At 42.0% G+C, this 22,764-nt stretch overlaps 4 protein-coding genes across 4 annotated transcripts; all 4 read left to right on the top strand.

The window, feature by feature from the left end:
- Positions 1-10,534: 10,534 nt before the first annotated feature.
- On the top strand, positions 10,535-11,269 carry LOC148097589 (zinc finger BED domain-containing protein 4-like). The gene is made up of 4 exons (XM_087832455.1): positions 10,535-10,603; positions 10,702-10,819; positions 10,944-11,080; positions 11,159-11,269. Exons 1-4 carry the CDS (start codon positions 10,535-10,537, stop codon positions 11,267-11,269), a joined length of 435 nt encoding a protein of 144 aa, XP_087688581.1.
- Positions 11,270-11,720: 451 nt separating this feature from the next.
- On the top strand, positions 11,721-13,791 carry LOC148097588 (zinc finger BED domain-containing protein 4-like). Its single transcript, XM_087832454.1, has 3 exons — positions 11,721-12,303; positions 12,365-12,583; positions 13,787-13,791. Exons 1-3 carry the CDS (start codon positions 11,742-11,744, stop codon positions 13,789-13,791), a joined length of 786 nt encoding a protein of 261 aa, XP_087688580.1. The 5' UTR covers positions 11,721-11,741.
- A 725-nt stretch (positions 13,792-14,516) lies between these two features.
- Positions 14,517-16,178, top strand: LOC148097587 (tripartite motif-containing protein 16-like). The gene has a single exon (XM_087831492.1). The coding sequence runs from the start codon at positions 14,517-14,519 to the stop codon at positions 16,176-16,178; it is 1,662 nt and encodes a 553-aa protein (XP_087687618.1).
- Positions 16,179-21,039: 4,861 nt separating this feature from the next.
- Positions 21,040-22,764, top strand: LOC148097586 (tripartite motif-containing protein 16-like). The gene has a single exon (XM_087831493.1). It carries the CDS (start codon positions 21,055-21,057, stop codon positions 22,762-22,764), a length of 1,710 nt encoding a protein of 569 aa, XP_087687619.1. The 5' UTR covers positions 21,040-21,054.

The following is a 22,764-nucleotide window of genomic DNA, read 5'->3' as shown; positions in this document are numbered from 1 at the left end:
TGTCACGCTTTGGCGCTAGCGACGGGAAAAACACAGAAGTGAGTGCAGACTTTACTGAAGGCTAGAAGACTGTCCAATCTCACAGCAGCTCACTTCAGGCCTACCCGGCCTTCGAAGGACCCGCCCTATGTGGACCGGGTAGGTCGGGTCCTTCGAAGCATGCTACCCCTGAACTTGGACACAGCCCCAAAGAACATGACTGGGGAAACATGGATAACATGACAGGAAGAGGAACAGAAGGAAACATGAGGGAAGCAAGAACTCACAACAAAGACAATCACAGCCACACAGAGGGAGACACAGAGGGCAAAGACACAAGGGGGGAAATACTAACTAATACAAATCTAAACAGGGACAACCTCGGCACTAGAGAATCAACTTAACCAAAGACGACTTAAACATGAAACATAATACAAAATGACATCAAAACACAAGAAAACTGAAAACGCTGGGTCAATGATCCAGGATCGTGACAGGTTTGAGGCCTCAGTGTTGTCACTGCAGTAGATCAAGCAGTCAATATAATAATCCTCACATGTTTGTATAGTTGCATGTAGATCAAGTGTAAGCAAACCACAGGTTATTATTTATTTATTATTTGCTACTACATATGTCATATTAGGTAAACTGACATAAGATTTGTTGCCAAGAAGCATTTTTACAACAAAGAAATAAATGACCAGACACAACTTTCCTTACATTTCATACAAAGTTTAGATGGTTTTCCATGTTTTTGTTTGTTTGTTTCAGAAATACTAGAACATGGATTCTCCTTTATTGAGCTTTTTCACTGCTAACTTCTAAATCCTCTCATCTCCAGAAACCCTGGATGGATGGATGTTAAGACATTATTACTTTATTGCAACAGCAGAGAGTCCAGCCAAACTGATCATTTCATCGGAGCACATTTTTAACTTTGAGTTGTGCCTCAGTGGTTGTTTGTTTTGGGGAACTGAACAGCAGTTAGCCTGGGAAATAGCTAGCAACACTAGATTTAAGGAGATAGCAGCATAACTAAAGGCTGGTTTAGCATCACTGCCCTTTTTATTTAAAAAGAAAGTTTTATACCCAATGTTAAAAGTGGCGTTTGGCCTCAATTATTATCTCTGGACCTGAACTCCACATAAGACTGAATGATGAATAATTCAACATAACACTGGATGAGAGAAAATAAGGCATGCACCCTGGCAAAATAAAAACACAATGAAAGTGAAAAAAGTGAAAATGAAAAGTGTTGGTTGTTTGTAAATGATGTCGTACTTGCATAGGTCCTGTCTACTCACAGCACTTTCTGCTACATGTCTCATGTACCCAGTCACACACGTTCATGCAGCACTTCTATCTGTGCCTGAGGGCTTTAGCCAACATTCACACACGCTGATGGACTTGGGGTTCAGTGTCTTGTCCAAGGATACTTTGGCATGTGGACTGGAGGAAACTGTGGACCAATCCACTGACCCTGTGACTGGTACCAATTGTACCACCTGAACCACAGCTGGAACAAGATTAAAGCTGCTTAATAAAAGAAAACAACAAGAGCAAAGAGATAAAGAACACTTGGGAAAGTCCGAATAGAGATAACATGTGTTCACTGCTTGAGCCACAATCTACTAGCTAACCTGAGTGAAGGAAAAGATTTGTCACGATTAACCAGCCTCTAAAGTTGGCAGCTCCTTGTAATGAATCATTTGACATTTCCATTTACTGCCAGTCTTTAGTGACTGAAACACTAACATGTGAAATTGGCTGTCAGAATTCACAGTTATGTTCTGCAGCAGATTTTAATCCAACTTTATGCAGCCTGGCGGGTGTTCATCGGCCTTCCTGGTGATTTAATTGGCCAGCACCTTAGCGTGCAAGGTGAATACAGCATGAATCACACAGGCTGCCATAAACAAAGTTACGCCCAAGACACATATTTGAAATTAAAATCAGCTGAGGACCTCGGTGCTGCTGCAGACACACCTCCACACCACGTTATACACCTGAACACCACGTTATACACCTGAACACCACAGGGCTAGTGATGGAAATTCCAGCTCTTTTTAGAGAACCGGCTCTTTCGGCTCCTAACCGGCGCTTCAGGTTGTTTTGTTTCTTTAATTAATTTATTATCAACAAAAATATGAAATTATGCACAAAAGGAATTACTAATGTAAAAGAAATTCTGGTTTTATTTATATATGTTTACATATAAATATATACGGTGGCCCCTAGAGACAAATCACGTACAAAGCCCAACATTGCCCCTAGCATCCTGGAGCACTTCTGTTGTGTTTTGTACATGTTTTGGAGTTTGTACGTGCTGCACAAGGTGTAGGTCTATTAGGTGTTGATGCTGCAGTGAAAAATTGCTGATGGACAAAAATGGACAAGAAAAGGTCAAAGCCATCGGGTCCTCGGTTTAGAAAAAAACAGAAAAGGAGAAACAAGCAAAAGATACAGGTAAGCAGATGTGTCTTTAGATAACGGCAGGTATTATGTATCCTGAAACAAGACAACATTCATTAGTAGGAATTGGGTAAATTTCCAAAAGATTATTGAATCTTTTGGACTTTTCAGCATAATATTTATTCGATTTTACAGTCCTGTGGTCTCAGCCTCAGATACTTATCAAATCAAACAAAGCTCATAAAAAACAAACAGATGGACGCTGAATGAATTATTAGATTAATTGGAAGAAGTGTTTTATTGATTTGTCTGCTACTCTCAATGTATGATGAATTATAATGGCTGTTTGTCATTTACTCTCTTTCTCTCACTATATCAAATATTTATCTGGTTAAATTCAGTATGGTCCCGATAGCAGTTTCCACAATAACATATGTTAATGTACAATCCTTAATTTGGTGTGTGTGTGTGTGAGAGAGAGAGAGAGAGAGAGAGAGAGAGTCAGTGAGTGGGCGGGTATTAACATCTTCGTTGGGACCAAAACTTGGTAGTTTACTATACTCATGGGGACAAACAGGCCTCACAGGGACCAAAATGTCACGGAAAAGAGGGACCCAGGCGCGGTTCTTCTTCACAGAAACACAGTGCGTTTATTTACAGTGAAACGGACAGGCAAGTCCAACAATTCACTCAAAAGTGCAATTTTCCAATCGTGCTCGTCCCTTGCTCCCAGTGCGTTCCGTGTTGTAACTCCCTTAGTGTGTGTGCTCCCCAACTCGCTTCTCCGCTCGCCCCTCCTGGAGGAAGAAGGAAAATCCACCGTTAGCCACACGCTCGCCGAATAACAAGCTCACACTGCTCGCACGGACTATACCAGCTCGGAGTAATAATCCCACGTCGACTGTCGCCGCGAGTCCAGGTTAAATACCTCTGTCTAGCCGGGAGGAATGATTACCAACGGCTGGTCAGGTAATCAGCTGCAGGTGGGCCAGCAACAGCGAAGAGGGACTCCCAATGACGACAGTCGCCAGGACACGCCTCTCCCACGGCGCGCACTTCCGTAAACAGCCCCGAGGACCGGGGAGGGAGAGAGGGAGAAGCAAACACACACAGAAAACATAAACACAAGCAGAGTCGTCCGGAAGGACCGTTCGACCGTGACACAAAATCCCAGTCCCCACGTGTTTGAAGGCATTTTTGAGACTCAAACTTTGGTTTTAGTGTCAGGGTTACAATTAGGTTGTGGTTAGGTTTAGGGTAAGGGTCAGGGTTAGGCATTCATTTTTGATGGTTAGGGTAAGCAGCTAGCTTGTGTGTGTGCCTTTCCTGCCTTTACTCCATGTGCACCTAGAAGCAGTTGAGTCTTCCAGCCAAGTGGTTCACAAAACGTTCATTTCTCAAGGCTTCACACAGCGTGTGTGTGTGTGATTTACATTGCTGTGCTTGAGAGTCACCATCTACCGCACATATACATGGCCAATAAACACGATTCTGATTCTTATATTTCTGTTTTGCCTACGTCGTTGGGTTCGATCTCTTTCCCGTGTGTCTTGCTGGTGTCTGCTTACATCTGCTATTTGTCTGTTTGACTTGCTCCAGTCGCCACAGATGGCCCCATGCTGCATTCCTTTAGTGTGTTTGTGCTAGGATCAGTTATAACAACCATCATTCACCTGTGGAGTGTAAATTACTATTTGACTTGTGTATTTTTTATTTTCTTTGTTTTAAAAGCATGTGTGATGTTTTAATATGCTTGGAGTAGATTTTAGTAGTTCTTCTGGTATGACTGTGAGCAATGAGCCTGGTGGTAAGTGTCCTATTAGAGGTTTAAAAGTAGGATAAGCCAGTAGCCGTGGGGCCTTCATGCCAGTGGGTTGTTTTCCACATTTCTTTTGTTTTACACCACCTTGTGTATATAGGTGGTTGGTTTGTTTCTCCCCATGGTCCTCAGCTACTGGTAAGTCCAGCTCAATATTTGGTTGTTTTACTTCACAGTCAACCTTTATACTGATTCATGCTGCACTTGTTTTAACTTCTGTTTTATTTGTATTTGTTTGTTTGTTTTTAACAAATATATTGAATAAAAGTATTTTGATATTGAAACCAGTCTGCATCAGTAGTGTATTCGAGCCTGCGTTTTCATTTGTTTGGCTTGTTTGAAACTACAATCTTTATATTTCAAAGCGGTGAAATTCCCCTAGGTTGCGGTGTTGCATTTTAATCATAACCCCCCCTGAAAAACCTCACCAGACATTATGTTTTTGAGACCTGGGGTCTGTTTCAGAAAGCGGGTTTAGAAAACTCAGAGTTAAAAATGATACTCAGGGTTGAGTAACCCCGAACTGTCCAACTCGGAATATTCGGTTTCAGAAAGGCTGATAACAATTAGTTCAATCAACGCGGAGTTGCTTTAACCCCAAGTTAAGCGCGCGCACGAGGATACATAAAGCCCTGATTAGTGGAGCACAGATTAAGCGAGTCACCATGGAGACGGAGGGAAAGAAGGCGCGGTCAATGTATTTTACAGCGCTTGAGGCCGAAATTCTGATGGCAGCATATGCCGATAACATGCAAATTTTGCGGAAAAAAAGTAACACAGCCTCAGCTGCAAAAGAAAGGGAGCATGCATGGCAAAACATAGCCGACAGAGTCAATGCATGAGTGTTAATTTAAACATTGATCTAGGGATTTCCACCCATTTAACACGTTATTTTATTATATTTTATGTTATACATTTCATTTTGTGATGTGATGTGAGCGCAGGTGCAACCCAACAGGCCCCAAACGTTCCTGGCAGCAAGTAAAAATGAAATATAAAAATATAGTCCAAACAGGTAAGGTGTAATTGTATTATGAGCCATAGTGCTTGGTCTGTTTGTCTTATGTAAATCAATTGCAGTTAGAGGCTACATTAATTTTCTTTCTGTGAGCACTTATTAAAATTATCTGAGCACATTACAAGTACATATTTGCTTACTCTGTATGCTCAAATGTGACCCGTTATAGCCAACAGAAAAAAAGCGGAGGCCCGAAAAACAGGTGGGGGTCCTCCACCACCACCACTCACAGAGGCTGAGCAGTTGGCCCTCAGCCAAAACAGTGGGCGCCCTGTGGCTGAAGGCATCTCTGCGGGGACATCCTCCGAGTCAATAACCCCGCAAGACACAAGTGCCTACATAAGAGGTAAATTCAAAATAATACATGATGTGCATACATCCTTTCTTCACAGTCACCTTTGCAGTGCTACTCATTCATTTGATAAACTCTTTACCATAATGAATTATTTTCCTACTGATTTTGCCTTCCCTCAGTCTTGGTTGTCTTTGAGAGCATAATGACAATGAAGTGTAAGGTGATTGGTATATGTTTGTTAATTGCCATTTGGTCCCTTGTAAGTTATAAGTGACCTGTATAAACCTCATATTCTATCAGTTGATGGTGATGATGTACTGCATCTGGTGCAGCCTCCTGTTGAGCCAGACCAACATGCAGTTGTGAGAACTCTTAATACTCCACAGATTATATGAGTTTACAGTAGAACAGCAATGTTGTTAATTTCTTTACTACAGGAAAATAATGAAGAAACATCGACAGCTGTTACAGAGGAGGAAGCAACAGAGACACTTCATGAGGTTTACCTCTTACAATGGAAAATATAACAATTGAATAAAATGTGGTACTATAATAAAACCATGGACTTTCTATGTCTCTAACAGAGTGATGATGGAAATGAAGAGGAAGAGGGTCCAGCCACTTCTCCAACAAACCTTTCCTCAGTAAGATGTTCAGCACTGATTTACAACCAACCTAAGTAGGCATGTACTATGAATGTCAATGCTATTTTCTGTGTTTCAATAGCTCCCTGTAAAGCAGCTGTACAAGACCTATTTGATCAAGAAAATAAAAAAATGCGACTTGGAAATGGAAAACTTCAAGCAGCAGATCCAAAAGACCAAGATTGAGATTTTACTGCTGGAACATCAGTTAAGGGTGGGTGAAGTGGTCAGAGATGGACGAATGATTTCAGTGTTTGAACAACATAATAATATACTTATTAATACTTTGTGTACAGGAAATACAGGCGACCAATAAAGCCAGTCGAACAAAAAATCTGTTTATTCTTCTTTCAACATGTTGAGGTGATGGGTCAAAGGAAATGATTGTGACATATGGTGTCTCTGACTGCTCTTCCATCTTGTATGTCCGTGGGAGGGTCAGGATGTTCATGGTTTGGATCACTGCTGATGTTTGGTTTAGAAGGACAGTGTTCTCCTCTAATTGTGGCAATGTTGTGAAGAATCACACATGCCACAATAATGTCACATGCCCTTTCTGGGGTGACCCTGAGTCTTTGAAGGCACTGGAACCGGGCCTTAAGCATTCCGATAGTCATTTCAACTCTGGCTCTTGTCCTGCAATGAGCCAGATTATATCGCTGCTGTGGGCCCGGGTCAGGGTCAGGGTAAGGGGTAAGCAAATAGGGTAAACATGGATACCCCCTATCACCAAGCAAGTAGCCAGTGAACTCTCCTAAGACAGAAGGATACACTTCAGTTCAAATGTCCCTGTAGCAATTGGTCTTTATATATTTTAAAGTATTTTCAACTCACCATGTCCAAATTTTGTGCTCAGTGTACATTCACGAAAAATTCGTGAGTCATGAACAGAGCCTGGCCACTTGGCTTCCACATTTGTGATAATGTTGGCAGCATCACATATGATCTTCACAGTGCAGAGAACACAAATTAGCATCCGTTACTATAATGAAATAATTTGTTAGTTTGAAATGCTACAGGGAACTATGTACCTGTACATTAATGCTGTGGAAAGACTTCCTGTTCACATAGTCTCCTTCATTTACTGAAGGAGCAATGATTGGAATGTGAGTGCCATCTATACAGCCAATCACGCCTGGGAACCCTGAAAATGAATGTAAAATTTAAGTAGTAGTTCAAGTATCACCACATCATGAATTAAGTTTTGTTCATCCTGATACCTGCAATTTTGTGGAATCCCTCTTTGATAAATCTTGTGGGTCTATGACCGGGGAACACCACAAACGAGTACGGGAGACGTTTCAGTGCAACTGTAACATTCCTGACTGCCCGACAGACGGTAGCCTTGGAAACGTGCTCAGCGTCACCAATATTATACAGAAAGCTTGCAAAAAAACGAAGTGCAATACAAATAATATGTACAGAACTGAGAGAATGTCCGCGATGTGTCACATGAGCAATATTAGGCCCGAGGATGTTATTCAAATAAATTATAGATTGTGCTGAAAAACGGTAACGTTCACACAGAAAATCATCAGGAAATGATAAAATGTCCAAACGCGCTCTAATCACTCTCTTGAATTTGGGCTTCAACATCTACTGGCTCTTCAAGGAAGGGGCACGCCATGTCTGACACTTCCTACAGTCAGGTTTCCGACAAAGAGGCGGAGAAAGTCAGGGTTAGTTGAAGTAAACCTGCTAGGGGGCAGGTTAGCTTCACGGAGTGTGTCGTCATAGTAACTCACTCAGAATTAATCTAAACTCGCTTTGTGAAACCGAAAACCCAGAGTTTTCGTTAACTCAGGGTATACTTACTCAGAGTTTGCACTAAACCGGCTTTCTGAAACAGGGCCCAGGAGTGAGCCGGTACATACATGAGCGCCCAGCCCCAGTCGACAAGAACCACCAACACACCAACGTCTGAGGGCATCAGCCACCAGCAGGGAGTGTGGTGAGGGGAGATAGGCCTCCGTACTTTGGAGGGCCTGAGATGTTCCCAGTTTTCTATTGAAATATATAAAATAGGAGAATTTGCAAAATAACAGAAAAATGTTCAAGTTCAATGTGAAAACAAAAATGTCAAAGTGAAAAAAACGCAGTTCTCTGTCCTTGCAGTGAGTTTCCATCTTTAGCAAACTGTTATTAATCTGTATTTAAGCTCATTTTGTCTGAGGATCTCCTCACCATGAAATAATCCTTCGATCAGGAGCTGTGTCTCAGGTCGGACTAGAGGTTTGTTTTGATGCCGTTTTATTACTTACAAACTAATATCGCCATCTGGTGGTTATACAGTTTATGACAGAAGTTAATGCTTGTCCCCATTTAAAGACTGCTTTCAAAAGAGGACTGAACCAAGGGCGTAGATTTGGTTTTGGCATTGGTGGGGACGGATGATTCAACCATCGAACCCTGCATTGTTTCTTTTTTTTTTTTTGTCCTTTTTGTCTTTGCTTCTTGATAAAAAAAAAAAAAAGGAGAAATATACTTGCCTACATATCCTATTCTACGTGCTTTTAAACCACTTAAAATTACAATTCATAGTTTTATATGTGAATTAGATAATGTTAAATTACTATTAAACAAATGACTGACTAAGTATTTTAGACTTTAGTTTACTTCAGTCATATTCCATATAAATCAGGTATCATACAAAAATAAAAATAGCTTCAAATACAGTCATGACAATAAAAGAAAATGACTTTAAGAAATTAACAACATTAGTTCAGTTATAGTACACCAACATCTCTGACACATTAGCACTAAGGGAACACTGAATGACTTGGTGGGTTTTGTCCATAAAACTACTCGTCTAAGATGACCACAAAGTAAAAGATCTCTCAGCAAAATTATGCAACATTTTAGGCACTATTGCCCCGATCAAATCAGTGAGCTGGGATGTTTTATTCTAAACATGAACTACTGTTACAGCAACAGACATGGACTACTGGTGACCCACACAACAACTCAATGTCCACTATGTGAAGGAGCCAAACACATGCCTGCTCCTCTCGTTAACTGAGATAAACTGCTGGCATATTTGTTTTACATCTATACTGTCCAGTCTCTCCTGGTGGACACACAGCAGCATTGTTTAATCTCATTTGAGTCATTGTTGACCTTAGCCATCTTTTTAGTCTTCTGAGAGCACTGAAGCTTCTTTCAGCCTCAGTACATGAGTTTTATCCTCAGATTAAAATTATTATTCTGTGCTTGATGTGCCTCACCTTTGGCTCTTCCCCTCTGACTGCACTAGGACATATTGCCACCTGATAAAATAACACATGGATTCGTGTCATATAAAAAGTGAGACGTGTCAATTCAGATTCTTTGTCAAATATACACTAATGAATCAATTTACATCAGCAGCCTAACAACTGTCATGATAATAAATACTAGTTAATCTATAGCACCAAATCATCAGTCAGTCACCTGTGACCTCACCTCGTCACCTCTGTCTGAGCTACAACATGGCAGAGCTGCCTCTGTCACCTGATAAATAACAGTGAGACATCCAACATACATGCAGTCACACATGTGCTTCAAATACAGTCATGAACCATCAGGTCATCATCCAATTTCACCTGTGATCTTGTGTCACCATTACTTTCTATCACCTGACAAATAGGACATACATGACAATAAGAATAAAATGTGGAGCTGCTTCAGTGTTTCTGTCAGTTTGTGCAGATCTTGACTCGTCAGTAATGTTTGTAGTGTGAGTGCATTTTTAAAACAATTTGTGCAAACTGCACTACAAGGTGGAATATTTGCAAAATCATGACTACCTCATGATATTTTGTCTCAAAAATTAACGCTATGAATATGTCAGTACCATTAGGATAAAATTATTGTGTCACCAACATTTTAACGTTAGACATATAATTTTAACAGCCTCTGTAAACTAATATCCTGGCTCGCTCGAGGCTCCGTTTTCTCTGACAGTTTCAATCAAAATGAGAAATGCTGCTCTGAGACTGAGAGAACTGATAGTGCTGCCTGCTGTGCAGTTAGTTTACAAAACACGTTATTCATGGTTACATACAATTTTAGACTGATGTGGGCCAAAGCCTAGCATAGCCTGTAACGTTATTGTGACGTTATTGTGACGAAGCTCCGAATCGTGCGTCGGGTAATCTCGGGGGCGTTTTTCTGAAGCGCGTATCGAGGCTTGCTTTGATTACGTATGCAGTGACGTTCGAGGCCTCGCGAGCAGTCCGTACCACGTGACTGATTCGGGAACTGGTTCACCGGTTCGCGCCAAATTCGAAATAAAATGGGCAGCAAAACACAGCTGATTCCCCCATCACATTGTGTTGTGGATTGGATTACGTACGTGTTACATAGTTACTTGAGCATTTCTTCCCTCGATGGAACCAGCAAGGAAAAGAAAATTTTCCCCTGTCTGGCAACATTTTGATGTCATCTCTCCTAATAAGGTATACACACTGTAATAAAGAAATGATAAGTACCATAATATAAATAAACCACAGCACAGATCCTATAATCAGATTTCTGTCTTTTTGTTTATTAAAAGGTGAAGTGTTTGCTGTGCTCTAAAGAACTTGGATACAGCAACAACACCTCATCTATGCTGAGGCATTACAGAGCCCTGCATGAGAACAAGGAGACTAACCAAGGTGGACCAAGCTCAGGTGAGTTTTTGTAGGTTTTAAGGATACAGTCATTTGATACATTTATATTCCCCATGTAATTCATTAATATTTGGGTTCTATTTACTGAAATATGTAATTTCTTAATGTTTTTTTGTTGTATCAGGGGAGAGGAATGATGTGGATGAGGCCTTGGTCAACATGGTGATAGAGGATTCCCAGCCCTTCACTATTGTGGAGGACAGTGGGTTTAGGAAGCTTGTTAAAGTTTTGAACCCTAACTATGTTCTCCCCACAAGGCAGGTGTGTATCTTAAAATATGAAGCATGTTTCCATTTTGCCTTTATTTACATATTAAGTACTGTACCTTCTTTTGTTTAGGCTTTGAAAGCTATGGTGGACCAAAGATACAAAGAGTCCAAACAAAAAGAACAACTGACTGTGGCCAAGGTTTCTGCAGTTAGTTTGACATCTGATATGGACCTCCATTAACACAGAGGCTTACCTAGCCGTCACCTGCCATTTCATTGACTCTAACACTGCATTGCATTCTGTAGTGTTAGGTGTTCAGCACTTCCCTCAAGCACATACTGCTGTCAATTTGTCACAAGTAACAGCAGCGCTCATGTCAGAGTGGGGCATTACAGACAAAGTTACATGTTATGTGACTGATGGAGCAGCAAACATGGGTGCTTGTGCTAAGGAGCTTCGTTTGCGTCACAGTAATTGTGCGGCACATACATTAAACCTAATGGTCAAAAAAGCTCTTGATCAACACACGACGCTGTCTGACATCCGGACTACCTGTAGGAGGATAGTGGGATATTTCAAGAGCAGTACAACTGCTAAGGTTTGTTCCATTATTTCATTACTGCTTTGAGGTGCTGCTGCAGTAACACAGCTTGAATTAATCAGTTTGTGTTGGCTGTTTTTCTAGGAGAGGCTGACAGAGGTGCAGGAGCAAATGGGCCGGCCTGCACTGAAGTTAATTCAAGAGGTGGATACACGTTGGAACAGCACATTCCAAATGCTTCAACGTGTTCATGAACTCAGGGAACCTATTGGAGCATCGTTAGCTGGCCTGCACACTGATATTTGCCCACTATCCTCTGAACAGTATGACCTTATGGCAGAATGTCTTAAAATACTCTCCCCATTTAATGATGCCACCACTGAGCTGTCAGAGGAAAAGCGAGTGTCTGGATCCAAAGTAATTCCACTTCTAACAATGTTGCACCATGCACTAAATGAAGAGGAAATGGGAGTTGTCCTAACTCCAGAGAGCTCCACCATGGTTGAGTGTCTAAGGAGACAATTAAAGGAGAAGCTCTACACATTGCAGTCAATGAGCATCATGTCACTGGCAACATTGCTGGATCCAAGGTTCAAAAAAATAGGCTTCTTTAGCCCAAATAAAGCAATGGATGCTGAGAAGAGACTTATTTTTGAATGTGCTGCTATTTTGCAGCACGTGGCCTTCTCATCAGCAGCCTCATCATCAAAAGCTTCTCAGCCTGTGACTCAAGGTATATGAGCACATTTCGATTATTATATTGTATTTAGTTACTTACATTCTGTTTGTTTTAGGTAGCAAACTGTGGCATCGTTTGGACACCACTGTTCTAGAGACAAAGACCCCAAATGCTACTGCTGATGCAACAGCTGAAGTACAGAAATACCTCCATGAACCAAATATCGTCAGACTGGAGAATCCGCTGGAGTACTGGGCTGGACACAAATTTCTTTATCCAAACTTGTATAAACTTGCTGTGGTTTTTCTTGCAACCCCTGCTTCATCTGTGCCCTGTGAGAGGATATTTTCAAAAGCAGGAGAAATCCTCTCAAAAAAGAGGAACCGTCTTAAGCCCAGCACTGTGGAAAAGCTGCTATTTTTGAATAAAAACAAATGAAAACTTTTCCCTAGTGTCATGAGCACTGTTATAAAGTCACAACCACATTCACATCACAACTCCCTCCCTTTTTGTTTCCATGTACATTCCTGTGTTAAGCTGCCAATTTATTATACACAAACATTAATTAAATTAAATTAATATAAAATTAGTATAATATTAAATATAACTAATATTTAGAGTTTAGTTATTGGTGTCATGAACAAAAGTAATTTCTTTATTCGTTCAACTTGAAGCGCCACACACTAGTTTGTGTCACATGATTACACAGTTACACAATCATCCCAAAAACTCTGTACTGATAGTTTCCACTTTCTCTTTTGTATCAGACATACTGAGACAATATTCGGGATAAATAACCATAAAAACAATTTATTTATTCAGTTTAGAGGTTTACACATCACATCATTATAATCATTGAGCCCGTTTCACTTGAATCGTCCACTTGATGGCGCAGTAGAGCAAATGAATCATCACAATGCTTCGAACCATGAGTCGACCAGTTGGATGGAAAGCTTCATTTCATCACGAGGCTTCATCTCACCATCACAACATGTTATGAGTGAGCTTGACTTTAAGTGACTTACAGGTTTCTTTGAAAAATACTTTCTTATATCCAGGTTCTTCCTAGTTGCTGCCGTCCTCCTCTCCTCCTCGCAGCGCAGGCTTGCCGCTGCTGAAACTAAACAGAGCTCCAATCACATTGGCCATATTTGTCACGTGACGTAGGACTCCAGTAGAGAACGTAATTTAACTCTTTCTGCACCGCTGGGTGAATGAGACGCTGACAGATCGTTTTTTTTCTTTCTATCGGGTTTGTTTTTCTTTCTAATTATTGGTGGGGACAATTCAATAATCGCTGGATATTGGTGGGTCCCTTCCGTCCATGCCAAATCTACGCCCTTGGACTGAACAGTCGTTTAGCTTCTAGTTTAATCGGCTTTGCTGTGTAATCTTTGCTGCCAACAGTGTAGTGAAACATTTAAGCTGTACATGAAAGTTAATGGGTAATTATGATGATCTTTACCACAAAGATTTTAAATGAAAGAATAAACAAAGGGCATGAAAACTGATTCTTATGTCTACTGTGTATCTTCAGTGTGAATGTTGAGTTTTATTTGAGTGTCTGCATTTAAAGCACATATTAATGTATTGTTTCGAAATCCATGTTGGTACACAGGAAAAATTACTAAAGAATGTAGAATTAGAACACTATCTGTATTTGTTTTTTTAAATAGTTTTACATATATTTTACTATTTAAAAAAACAATCAAGAAATCAAGCTTGCTGCCTGTCTTGTACAGTAATTTCATTTGAACATAGGTTTGATTTAGTGGAGTCAGTTGTTCCCATGCATCATTCTGTAAGTGTGAGAATGAACTAAGATTAGAAAATGTCAAAATATAAAGTGTGATTTATTTTTATTCATCAAAGCATCCTAAACTTTGCTGAACTTTTTGAAATATAAAATGAACTCGCTGAGTGTTGACTGTCACATTTCAAAGCACCAAGTAAAGATAAACTATTAAACTTTAACTGGGTCAGACTTGTTACTGCATGTTGTAACCAAACATACCACACCCTGCTTCAACTGAATGGCTCTTGGTCGCTCTGTAAGAATATTTCTTTAGTGCCTCCCTTCACAGATGTGTCTGTATCAGGATGGGTCTAAACAACATGGTGTAAATGCAGTTGCTGGTGAGCCTCATTTCCTGTAGGAGGTGAAAAAGAGCAGAGATCTGTTTCCCTTCAGAGCACAGAGGTTGTTTCTGTTCAGAGGAAGTGAAACTGTCTGACAGTCACTGAGAGACGGTGAAACGGCACAGCACATGAATCAAATGGATCAAACAAAATTCTGCTGTTCAGTCTGTTTGGATCTACTGAAGGATCCGGTGACTATTCCCTGTGGACACAGCTACTGCAGGAACTGTATTAAAAGCTTCTTGGATGAAGAGGAAAAGAAGAAAATCTACAGCTGCCCTCAGTGCAGACAGACTTTCACAGCGAGGCCTGTCCTGGAGAAAAACACCATGTTAGCAGATTTAGTGGAGGAGCTGAAGAAGACTGGACTCCAAGCTGCTCCTGCTGATCACTGCTATGCTGGACCTGAAGATGTGGCCTGTGATGTCTGCACTGGAAGAAAAATGAAAGCATTCAAGTCCTGTTTTGTGTGTTTGACATCTTACTGTGAGAAACACCTTCAGCCGCATTATGTAGCAGCTCAGTTAAAGAAACACAAGCTGGTGGAGCCCTCCAAGAAGCTCCAGGAGAACATCTGCTCTCGTCATGATGAGGTGATGAAGATGTTCTGCCCTACTGATCAGCAGAGTATCTGTTATCTCTGCTCTGTGGGTGAACATAAAGGCCACGACACAGTCTCAGCTGCAGCAGAAAGGACTGAGAGGCAGAGAGAGCTGGAGGTGAGTCGACAAAACATCCAGCAGAGAATCCAGGACAGAGAGAAAGATGTGAAGCTGCTTCAACAGGAGGTGGAGGCCATCAATCAGTCTGCTGATCAAACAGTGGAGCACAGTGAGAAGATCTTCACTGAGCTGATCCATCTCATCCAGAAAAGAAGCTCTGATGTGAAGCAGCAGATCAGATCCCAGCAGGAAACTGAAGTGAGTCGAGTCAAAGAGCTTCAGGAGAAGCTGGAGCAGGAGATCACTGAGCTGAAGAGGAAAGATGCTGAGCTGAAGCAGCTCTCACACACAGAGGATCACATCCAGTTTCTACACAACTACCCCTCACTGTCAGCACTCAGTGAGTCTACAGACTCATCCAGCATCAATATCCGTCCTCTGAGCTACTTTGAGGATGTGACAGCAGCTGTGTCAGAGGTCAGAGATAAACTACAGGACATTCTGAGAGAGGAATGGACAAACATCTCACTGACAGTCACTGAAGTGGATGTTTCACTGTCAGATCCACCAGAGCCAAAGACCAGAGCTGGATTCTTAAAATATTCACGTGAAATCACACTGGATCCAAACACAGCAAACAAACAGCTGTTATTATCAGAGGGGAACAGAAAAGCAACATTTATGAAACAACAACAGTCTTACTGTGATCATCCAGACAGATTCACTTGGTGGCAGGTCCTGAGTAGAGAGAGTCTGACTGGACGTTGTTACTGGGAGGTGGAGTGGAGAGGGGGAGGAGTTCGAGTAGCAGTCGCATACAAGAATATCAGCAGAACAGGGAGTGAGAGTATATTTGGACGTAATGACAAATCTTGGTCATTAGATTGTGACAACAACAGTTATACATTTTGGTACAACAACATCCAAACTCCTGTCTCAGGTCCTCGTTCCGCCAGAGTAGGAGTGTACCTGGATCACAGAGCAGGTATTTTGTCCTTCTACAGCGTCTCTGAAACCATGACTCTCCTCCACAGAGTCCAGACCACATTCACTCAGCCGCTCTATGCTGGACTGACATTTTACTTCAATGCAGTTGGAGGCACTGCTAAGTTGATTAAAGTGAAATAGACTGAAGTCTTTCATATTGTGGGTTTAAATCTGTATTTTAGTTTCATTTTATTTTCTCTCCATCATTTCTGCACAGAGATCAGCTGTCAGTCAAACATTATGGGTGGTACCTCCACATCTTCTAGTTGTTCTCTTGATGTTTCTGAGTTTTTAAAGGAGATCTTTCCTGTGACTGTTTATGGAGGCTATCACTGCTCATCATCATTTTGATTTACTAAAATATTTCTCCACATGAAAATGTAAACTTCTCTATCCTCTAAATGTTTCTGGAATATTTGTATTGAAAAATGTCCACATTTCTCTTTATGAGTATGGCAGACCATGTGTGTGTGTTTGTGTTTGTTTTTGTCAAAATCATCAAACAAATGAGGGAAAACTGTGATTTTAATGAATGAATTCATATATTGTGTTGATGTTTTATTGTGTGAATAAACTGGAAGGTTTGACTATAAATCAAACTTTGAACAAAGTCTTTTCTTCTGTCTTCATTCCAGGATCTCACTCAAATCTGATGCAGAAAATATGAAACTAATCTGAGAGAATAACTGAAGCAGTTTTCCTCCTGAAGCATCACAAAGTTCAGAGTTCATGTTTAGAGCAGAAGATTCAGCAGTCGCTCTGTGACCTTTCAACTTTCTTCACTAAAACAGCTTCATTACAGAGAAACAAGTCACATTTTCTTCATGTTCTTAAGTCCTTTCAGATGTTTTTAATGGTCCTTGAATACAGCATCAGTGTCGCAGGTTTAAAAGGTCACTTTCTGTTGTGTTCAAAGATTTCCTTCGCCTGCAGCGCCTCCGGCTCCCACGCCGCCGCCTGCAGCGCCTCCGTCTCCGGCTTCCACGTCGCCGCCTGCAGCGCCTCCGGCTTCCACGCCGCCGCCTTCAGCCTTGTCTGGTCCGGCTTCAGAGTCTTCAGCCTCATCATCCATGCCGGCTGCAGCCTCATCATCCACGCCGGCTGCAGCCTCTGTGTCTTCGCCCTCAGCGTCGCCTTGTCCAGCCTCCGTGTCTTCGCCTTCAGCGTTGCCTGTTCCAGCCTCCGTGTCTTCGCCTTCAGCGTCGCCTGGTCCAGCCTCGTCTGGGTCTGCAGCTAACCGGCCAATTTCCAGGCCACTGGCCAGGCGCCATCGCCATCGTGGGCGGCCCCCAGACTCCCTTCACCTGAGTCGCCACCGTTGCCTTCCGCACGGTCGGCCCCCTGAACTCTGTCCACATCGGCGCCGCTTCCCCTTGGTCTCCCTGCGTCTCTCCCTGCGTCTCTCTGTGTGTATTTCCCCGGACCTCCCTGCATCTTTGTTCTGGTTTGTTTTGTTAGCTCTGCCCAGTTTAGGTTTTCCTGCTCATGTTCACCCGCCATTGCTGTTTATTTCTACTCGTGTTAATAAATACTCACCTGCACCAGAGCTGCCGCTTCCTGGTCCTAAATAGTTCCCACACGGCTTGCCTCGGCAGACCGTGACAGTATCGAACAATACAAAATTTAAAATTTATTTTATCAACTTTCCTTCTGACTGTGCTGTCTTTGTTGAGCGCTCAGTGGATCTGCGCTCGACAGTGCAGCCTAGGCGGAGTAGTCGAACGCAGATTGACTGAGCGCAGGGCAAGCTAGCGAGACAGAAGTTAAGCTCTCCTTGCAACATGGCAAATTGAACCTCCCCCACCCTCATTCAGATCTGGCGTTTGGAACTATTTTGGTTTTCATGTGACGTATGACCCTGAAGGTAAGCGCGTCATGGACAAAAGTAAAACAGTATGTTGGATGTGCCAGCAATGCTCAATTACATGGGTGGGAACTAGTGAGTTAGCGCAGTTAGCTCGTTAATGTGTTGACGCCGTCCAGCCCCACGCACGGGGCGATCCGCGGTAGCTCGTTAACGGAGATTTGCCGTGTTGTGGCGTTAACCTCATTTCAGATTAACGCTGACAGCACTAGTGGGAACACAACGAATATGATTGCACATTTACGCCGACATCATCCTAGTGCAAAGACAAGTGGAAGCAGACAAAAACAACAAGCACGCATGCTACAAACTTTACCCGGTTTGTAGCATGCGTAGAGCATGGAGAGCTGCTCTTTGAAGGATTTGGGCTAGAGACAGGTGACGAGCAGTATGCTCCACCGCCTGGTTCTGACCAAGGCTTCCCTCGTTAGCGAGTTAAAGACCGGTTGAAGATCTTCTGTTTTGTCTTGTGTTCTTCATGAGGAACAAGTCTCTCAACTAGCGGGGCCTGTGGAAACACAGACTCAACACATACAGTGTTTTTAATATTAAATGCAGCGATATCCCTCCTGCTGCCAGTACTAATCTAATCATGTCCATTTTGGTCATTTCCAATAAAAACCTTTGTGTCTTCATCTGCGGCCTCCAGCTCAGCCTCCTGTGTTTTTGTCAGCACCACCATCTCCAAACCACACCTCAGGCAGGTGTCACTACTATCTCTTGGTCTAATTCTTCAGTCATAAATCACCTCCAACGCTCATCTCGAACCACTACACCCTGTGTGCTCTCGCTTCTTCACCTCCCTTGTGCACTGTCTGTTTCTTTTGATGATTGAACCCTAATATGCACACTTTACAAACCCTCCCGCTACTATTTTTTATGTCTGTTCTCTCCAGAGGATACCTACACCTCTCCAGACTCACTTCCACATCGTCCCTAAAATCCCAAAAGATCACAACGTCATCAGCAAACATCACATGGCACAGAGACTCCGTGTGAGGGTTGGCCGAGTTCTGCAGGCAGAAATAAATTGTTCGGAGGGTTGACAGTCCAGCCTTTTTATTATTTCCTTTACAGTTGTGATCTAATGTGTCATATATACAGAGCAGCAAACTAAAGAAAAATCAAACTAGAAAAGCTCCACAAAGAAAAGATAACATGTGCAATTTAAAGATAATCCTAACTACATAGAAACCACTCGGCACCAGAGATGGGCAGTTACAAGTAACGCGTTACTGTAATCCGATTACTTTTTTCAAGTAACGAGTAAAGTAAGGGATTACTATTGCAAAAACGGTAATTAGATTACCGTTACTTTCCCGTAGGAACGCTGCGTTACTGCGTTACTAAAACCGTGATTTTTTTGCGAGAATGTCTCATGACAGTGACGTAAGCGAGTGCGACGTTCGTGACAACAGCTGTGTGCAGATCAACAGTTGATCATATATCGAGTGCAGAGAGAGTTTGAGCGTGCAGCGTTTAAAGCGTGGAAGTACTGACCTTACTTTGAGTTTGATTCCATAAAAAGTGACAAAAACATTAGTGTCCGTTGTGCGTGGGAAGAAAACTTCTTTTTACAGTGAAAAAACCCCTAAACTTCCAAACAAGCACCGAGTAGCTACGACGTAATGGGAAACTCACAGAGAAACTCGCGGATTCTTCCACTGACCGCAGCACACCTGCACCAGGGTAAACCTCCGCCTGCCCAACTCCTGCTTTACAGGTGAAAATAGAGCAACAGGACCGCTAGTCTTTGACTTTATTTATTTTCTGCTGTGTTTTACTTAAATCTATTTGAAAGAGTGAGTGTAAACACACACAAAAATATTATTTTATGTGCTGGAATGTGCAAAAAATAGGTTTAAATATTAAACAAATTTCTTCCAGTCAGAGAATGTTGCATATAATTAAATTTTTACTTGATGCATAAAGTTAAAAGATTAAAACTAATAAAACAAGTTAAAAAAAGAGATTTTTCCATTTGATTACATTTTGCATGATGGATTATGCAGAAAAAGTAGAATTGGGCTGAAAGATCTATCACTTTATCACCTATTCAGGTTGTAAATCGTGTTTTTAAAAAGTAACTAAGTAACTAAGTAATTAATTACCTTTGAAAATAAGTAAGCAGTAAAGTAACGGGATTACTTTTTGGGGGAAGTAATCACAATTAGTTACTGATTACTTTTTTCAAGTAACTTGACCAACACTGCTCGGCACTGGGCAAAACCCCTTTAACAAGGACCCCCGACTCTCCATCACAATCTGGCACACACCGATCCTCCAGAGGAGTTGCAGCCCCTGACGTAATAGCCAGTGGCTTTTTCCACTCCTTGAAATAGCAGTTAAATACAATTATGGATTAAATGAACAATTCTCAATCTGCCATTCGAGTATAATGATAATAAGTTAACAGTGAGAACATTGAGACAAATATATTGAGAAAATTCCCCGATTCTGCAAGCGTTTAAAACCAACAGATACTACACGTGGCACATTCCCTTCCACCAACCTCCCCATTAAAAGGACGTCATAAAGACTCATGGTGTTGCTGTTCCTGGGCCTTTGCCAGCTAGAGACCAGGTGTAGTCTGGAGGAGAGGTGAGCAAACAAGCAAACAACAGCATGCGACAACAGAAAACAAGAAGGGCCAGATGCAAAGTCAGATGGTAGATTTCTGTTGTGTTCTTGGTCTTTTTTGTTTGTTTTTTTGTTTTATAAAAAATCTTTTTTTATTTCCCAAATATTGACGCTACAGCAATTATTTTGTTAACATTCCTGATTATATGAGGCAGAGACTTACAAAAGGTGTGCCCTTTACTAAAGCACAGTGTTGACGTGGGAATAAAACAAAAGTAACTTATCACATTAACATTTACATCATTAAAGCATGTAATTATAGCACACCTCTGTTTGTTGTGAATGAATACATCTTCAGCATCTCGAACAACTGTTGCATCTAAAAAAAACCCAAACAAAACACCCAACCCTGATGATACGTCAGGGTTGGGTGTTTCACCCACTCGGTACATATTTGCTCATTCTTCACGTTCACGGTTCTTTAAATTTGTGAGTGGGTGTAACCAGCTTATATGTCTGGAAGCTCAGACAAACTTTTCTAACATTGCAGACAGAGACACATGTTGGCTGTGCATGAAACTGAGAGCTGAAATGGCGGAGCTAGAATTTCAAAACAACGAAAGAAAATTCTGCTGTTCGATCTGTTTGGATCTACTGAAGGATCCCACAACTATTCCCTGTGGACACAACTACTGCATGAGATGTCTCAAAGCCCACTGGGATGCAGAAGATACAAAGCAAGCTCACAGCTGCCCTCAGTGCAGACAGACTTTCACACCGAGGCCTTTCTTGATGAAAAACACCATGTTAGCTGAGTTGGTGGAGGAGCTGAAGAGGATTAGGCTTCAAGATGCCCCTGATGATGATCACTGCTATGCTGGACTTGAAGATGTGGCCTGTGATGTCTGCACTGGAAGAAAAATGAAAGCCTTCAAGTCCTGTTTATTCTGTTTGACATCTTACTGTGAGAAACACCTTCAACCTCATTATGATGTGGCTCCATTAAAGAAACACAAGCTGGTGGAGCCCTCCAAGAAGCTCCAGGAGAACATCTCCTCTCGTCATGATGAGGTGATGAAGATGTTCTGCCGTACTGATCAGCAGAGTATCTGTTATCTCTGCTCTGTGGATGAACATAAAGGCCACGACACAGTCTCAGCTGCAGCAGAAAGGACTGAGAGGCAGAGAGAGCTGGAGGTGAGTCGACAAAACATCCAGCAGAGAATCCAGGACAGAGAGAAAGATGTGAAGCTGCTTCAACAGGAGGTGGAGGCCATCAATCAGTCTGCTGATCAAACAGTGGAGCACAGTGAGAAGATCTTCACTGAGCTGATCCATCTCATCCAGAAAAGAAGCTCTGATGTGAAGCAGCAGATCAGATCCCAGCAGGAAACTGAAGTGAGTCGAGTCAAAGAGCTTCAGGAGAAGCTGGAGCAGGAGATCACTGAGCTGAAGAGGAAAGATGCTGAGCTGAAGCAGCTCTCACACACAGAGGATCACATCCAGTTTCTACACAACTACCCCTCACTGTCAGCACTCAGTGAGTCTACAGACTCATCCAGCATCAATATCCGTCCTCTGAGCTACTTTGAGGATGTGACAGCAGCTGTGTCAGAGGTCAGAGATAAACTACAGGACATTCTGAGAGAGGAATGGACAAACATCTCACTGACAGTCACTGAAGTGGATGTTTTACTGTCAGATCCACCAGAGCCAAAGACCAGAGCTGGATTCTTAAAATATTCATGTGAAATCACACTGGATCCAAACACAGCAAACAAACAGCTGTTATTATCAGAGGGGAACAGAAAAGCAACAGCAATGAATCAACAACAGTCTTATTCTGATCATTCAGACAGATTCACTATAATGTGGCAAGTTCTGAGTAGAGAGAGTCTGACTGGACGTTGTTACTGGGAGGTGGAGTGGAGAGGGAGAGGAGCTTATGTAGCAGTCGCATACAAGAATATCAGCAGAGCAGGGAGTGGGAATGAATATAGATTTGGACGTAATGAAAAATCCTGGGCACTAGACTGCTTCAAAAACAGTTATACATTTTGGTACAACAACATCCAAGCTCGAGTCTCAGGTCCTCGTTCCTCCAGAGTAGGAGTGTACCTGGATCACAGAGCAGGTATTTTGTCCTTCTACAGCGTCTCTGAAACCATGACTCTCCTCCACAGAGTCCAGACCACATTCACTCAGCCGCTCTATGCTGGACTTTGGCTTCACTGCTTTGGAAACACTGCTAAGTTTACTAAACTGAAACAGACGTGTTTTTGA

Source organism: Neolamprologus brichardi, chromosome 18 (assembly GCF_056152115.1).
Source record: "Neolamprologus brichardi isolate AB-2024 chromosome 18, ASM5615211v1, whole genome shotgun sequence".
Classification (NCBI taxonomy): Eukaryota; Metazoa; Chordata; class Actinopteri; order Cichliformes; family Cichlidae; genus Neolamprologus; species Neolamprologus brichardi.
This window is presented reverse-complemented; position numbering and strand designations above follow the sequence as displayed.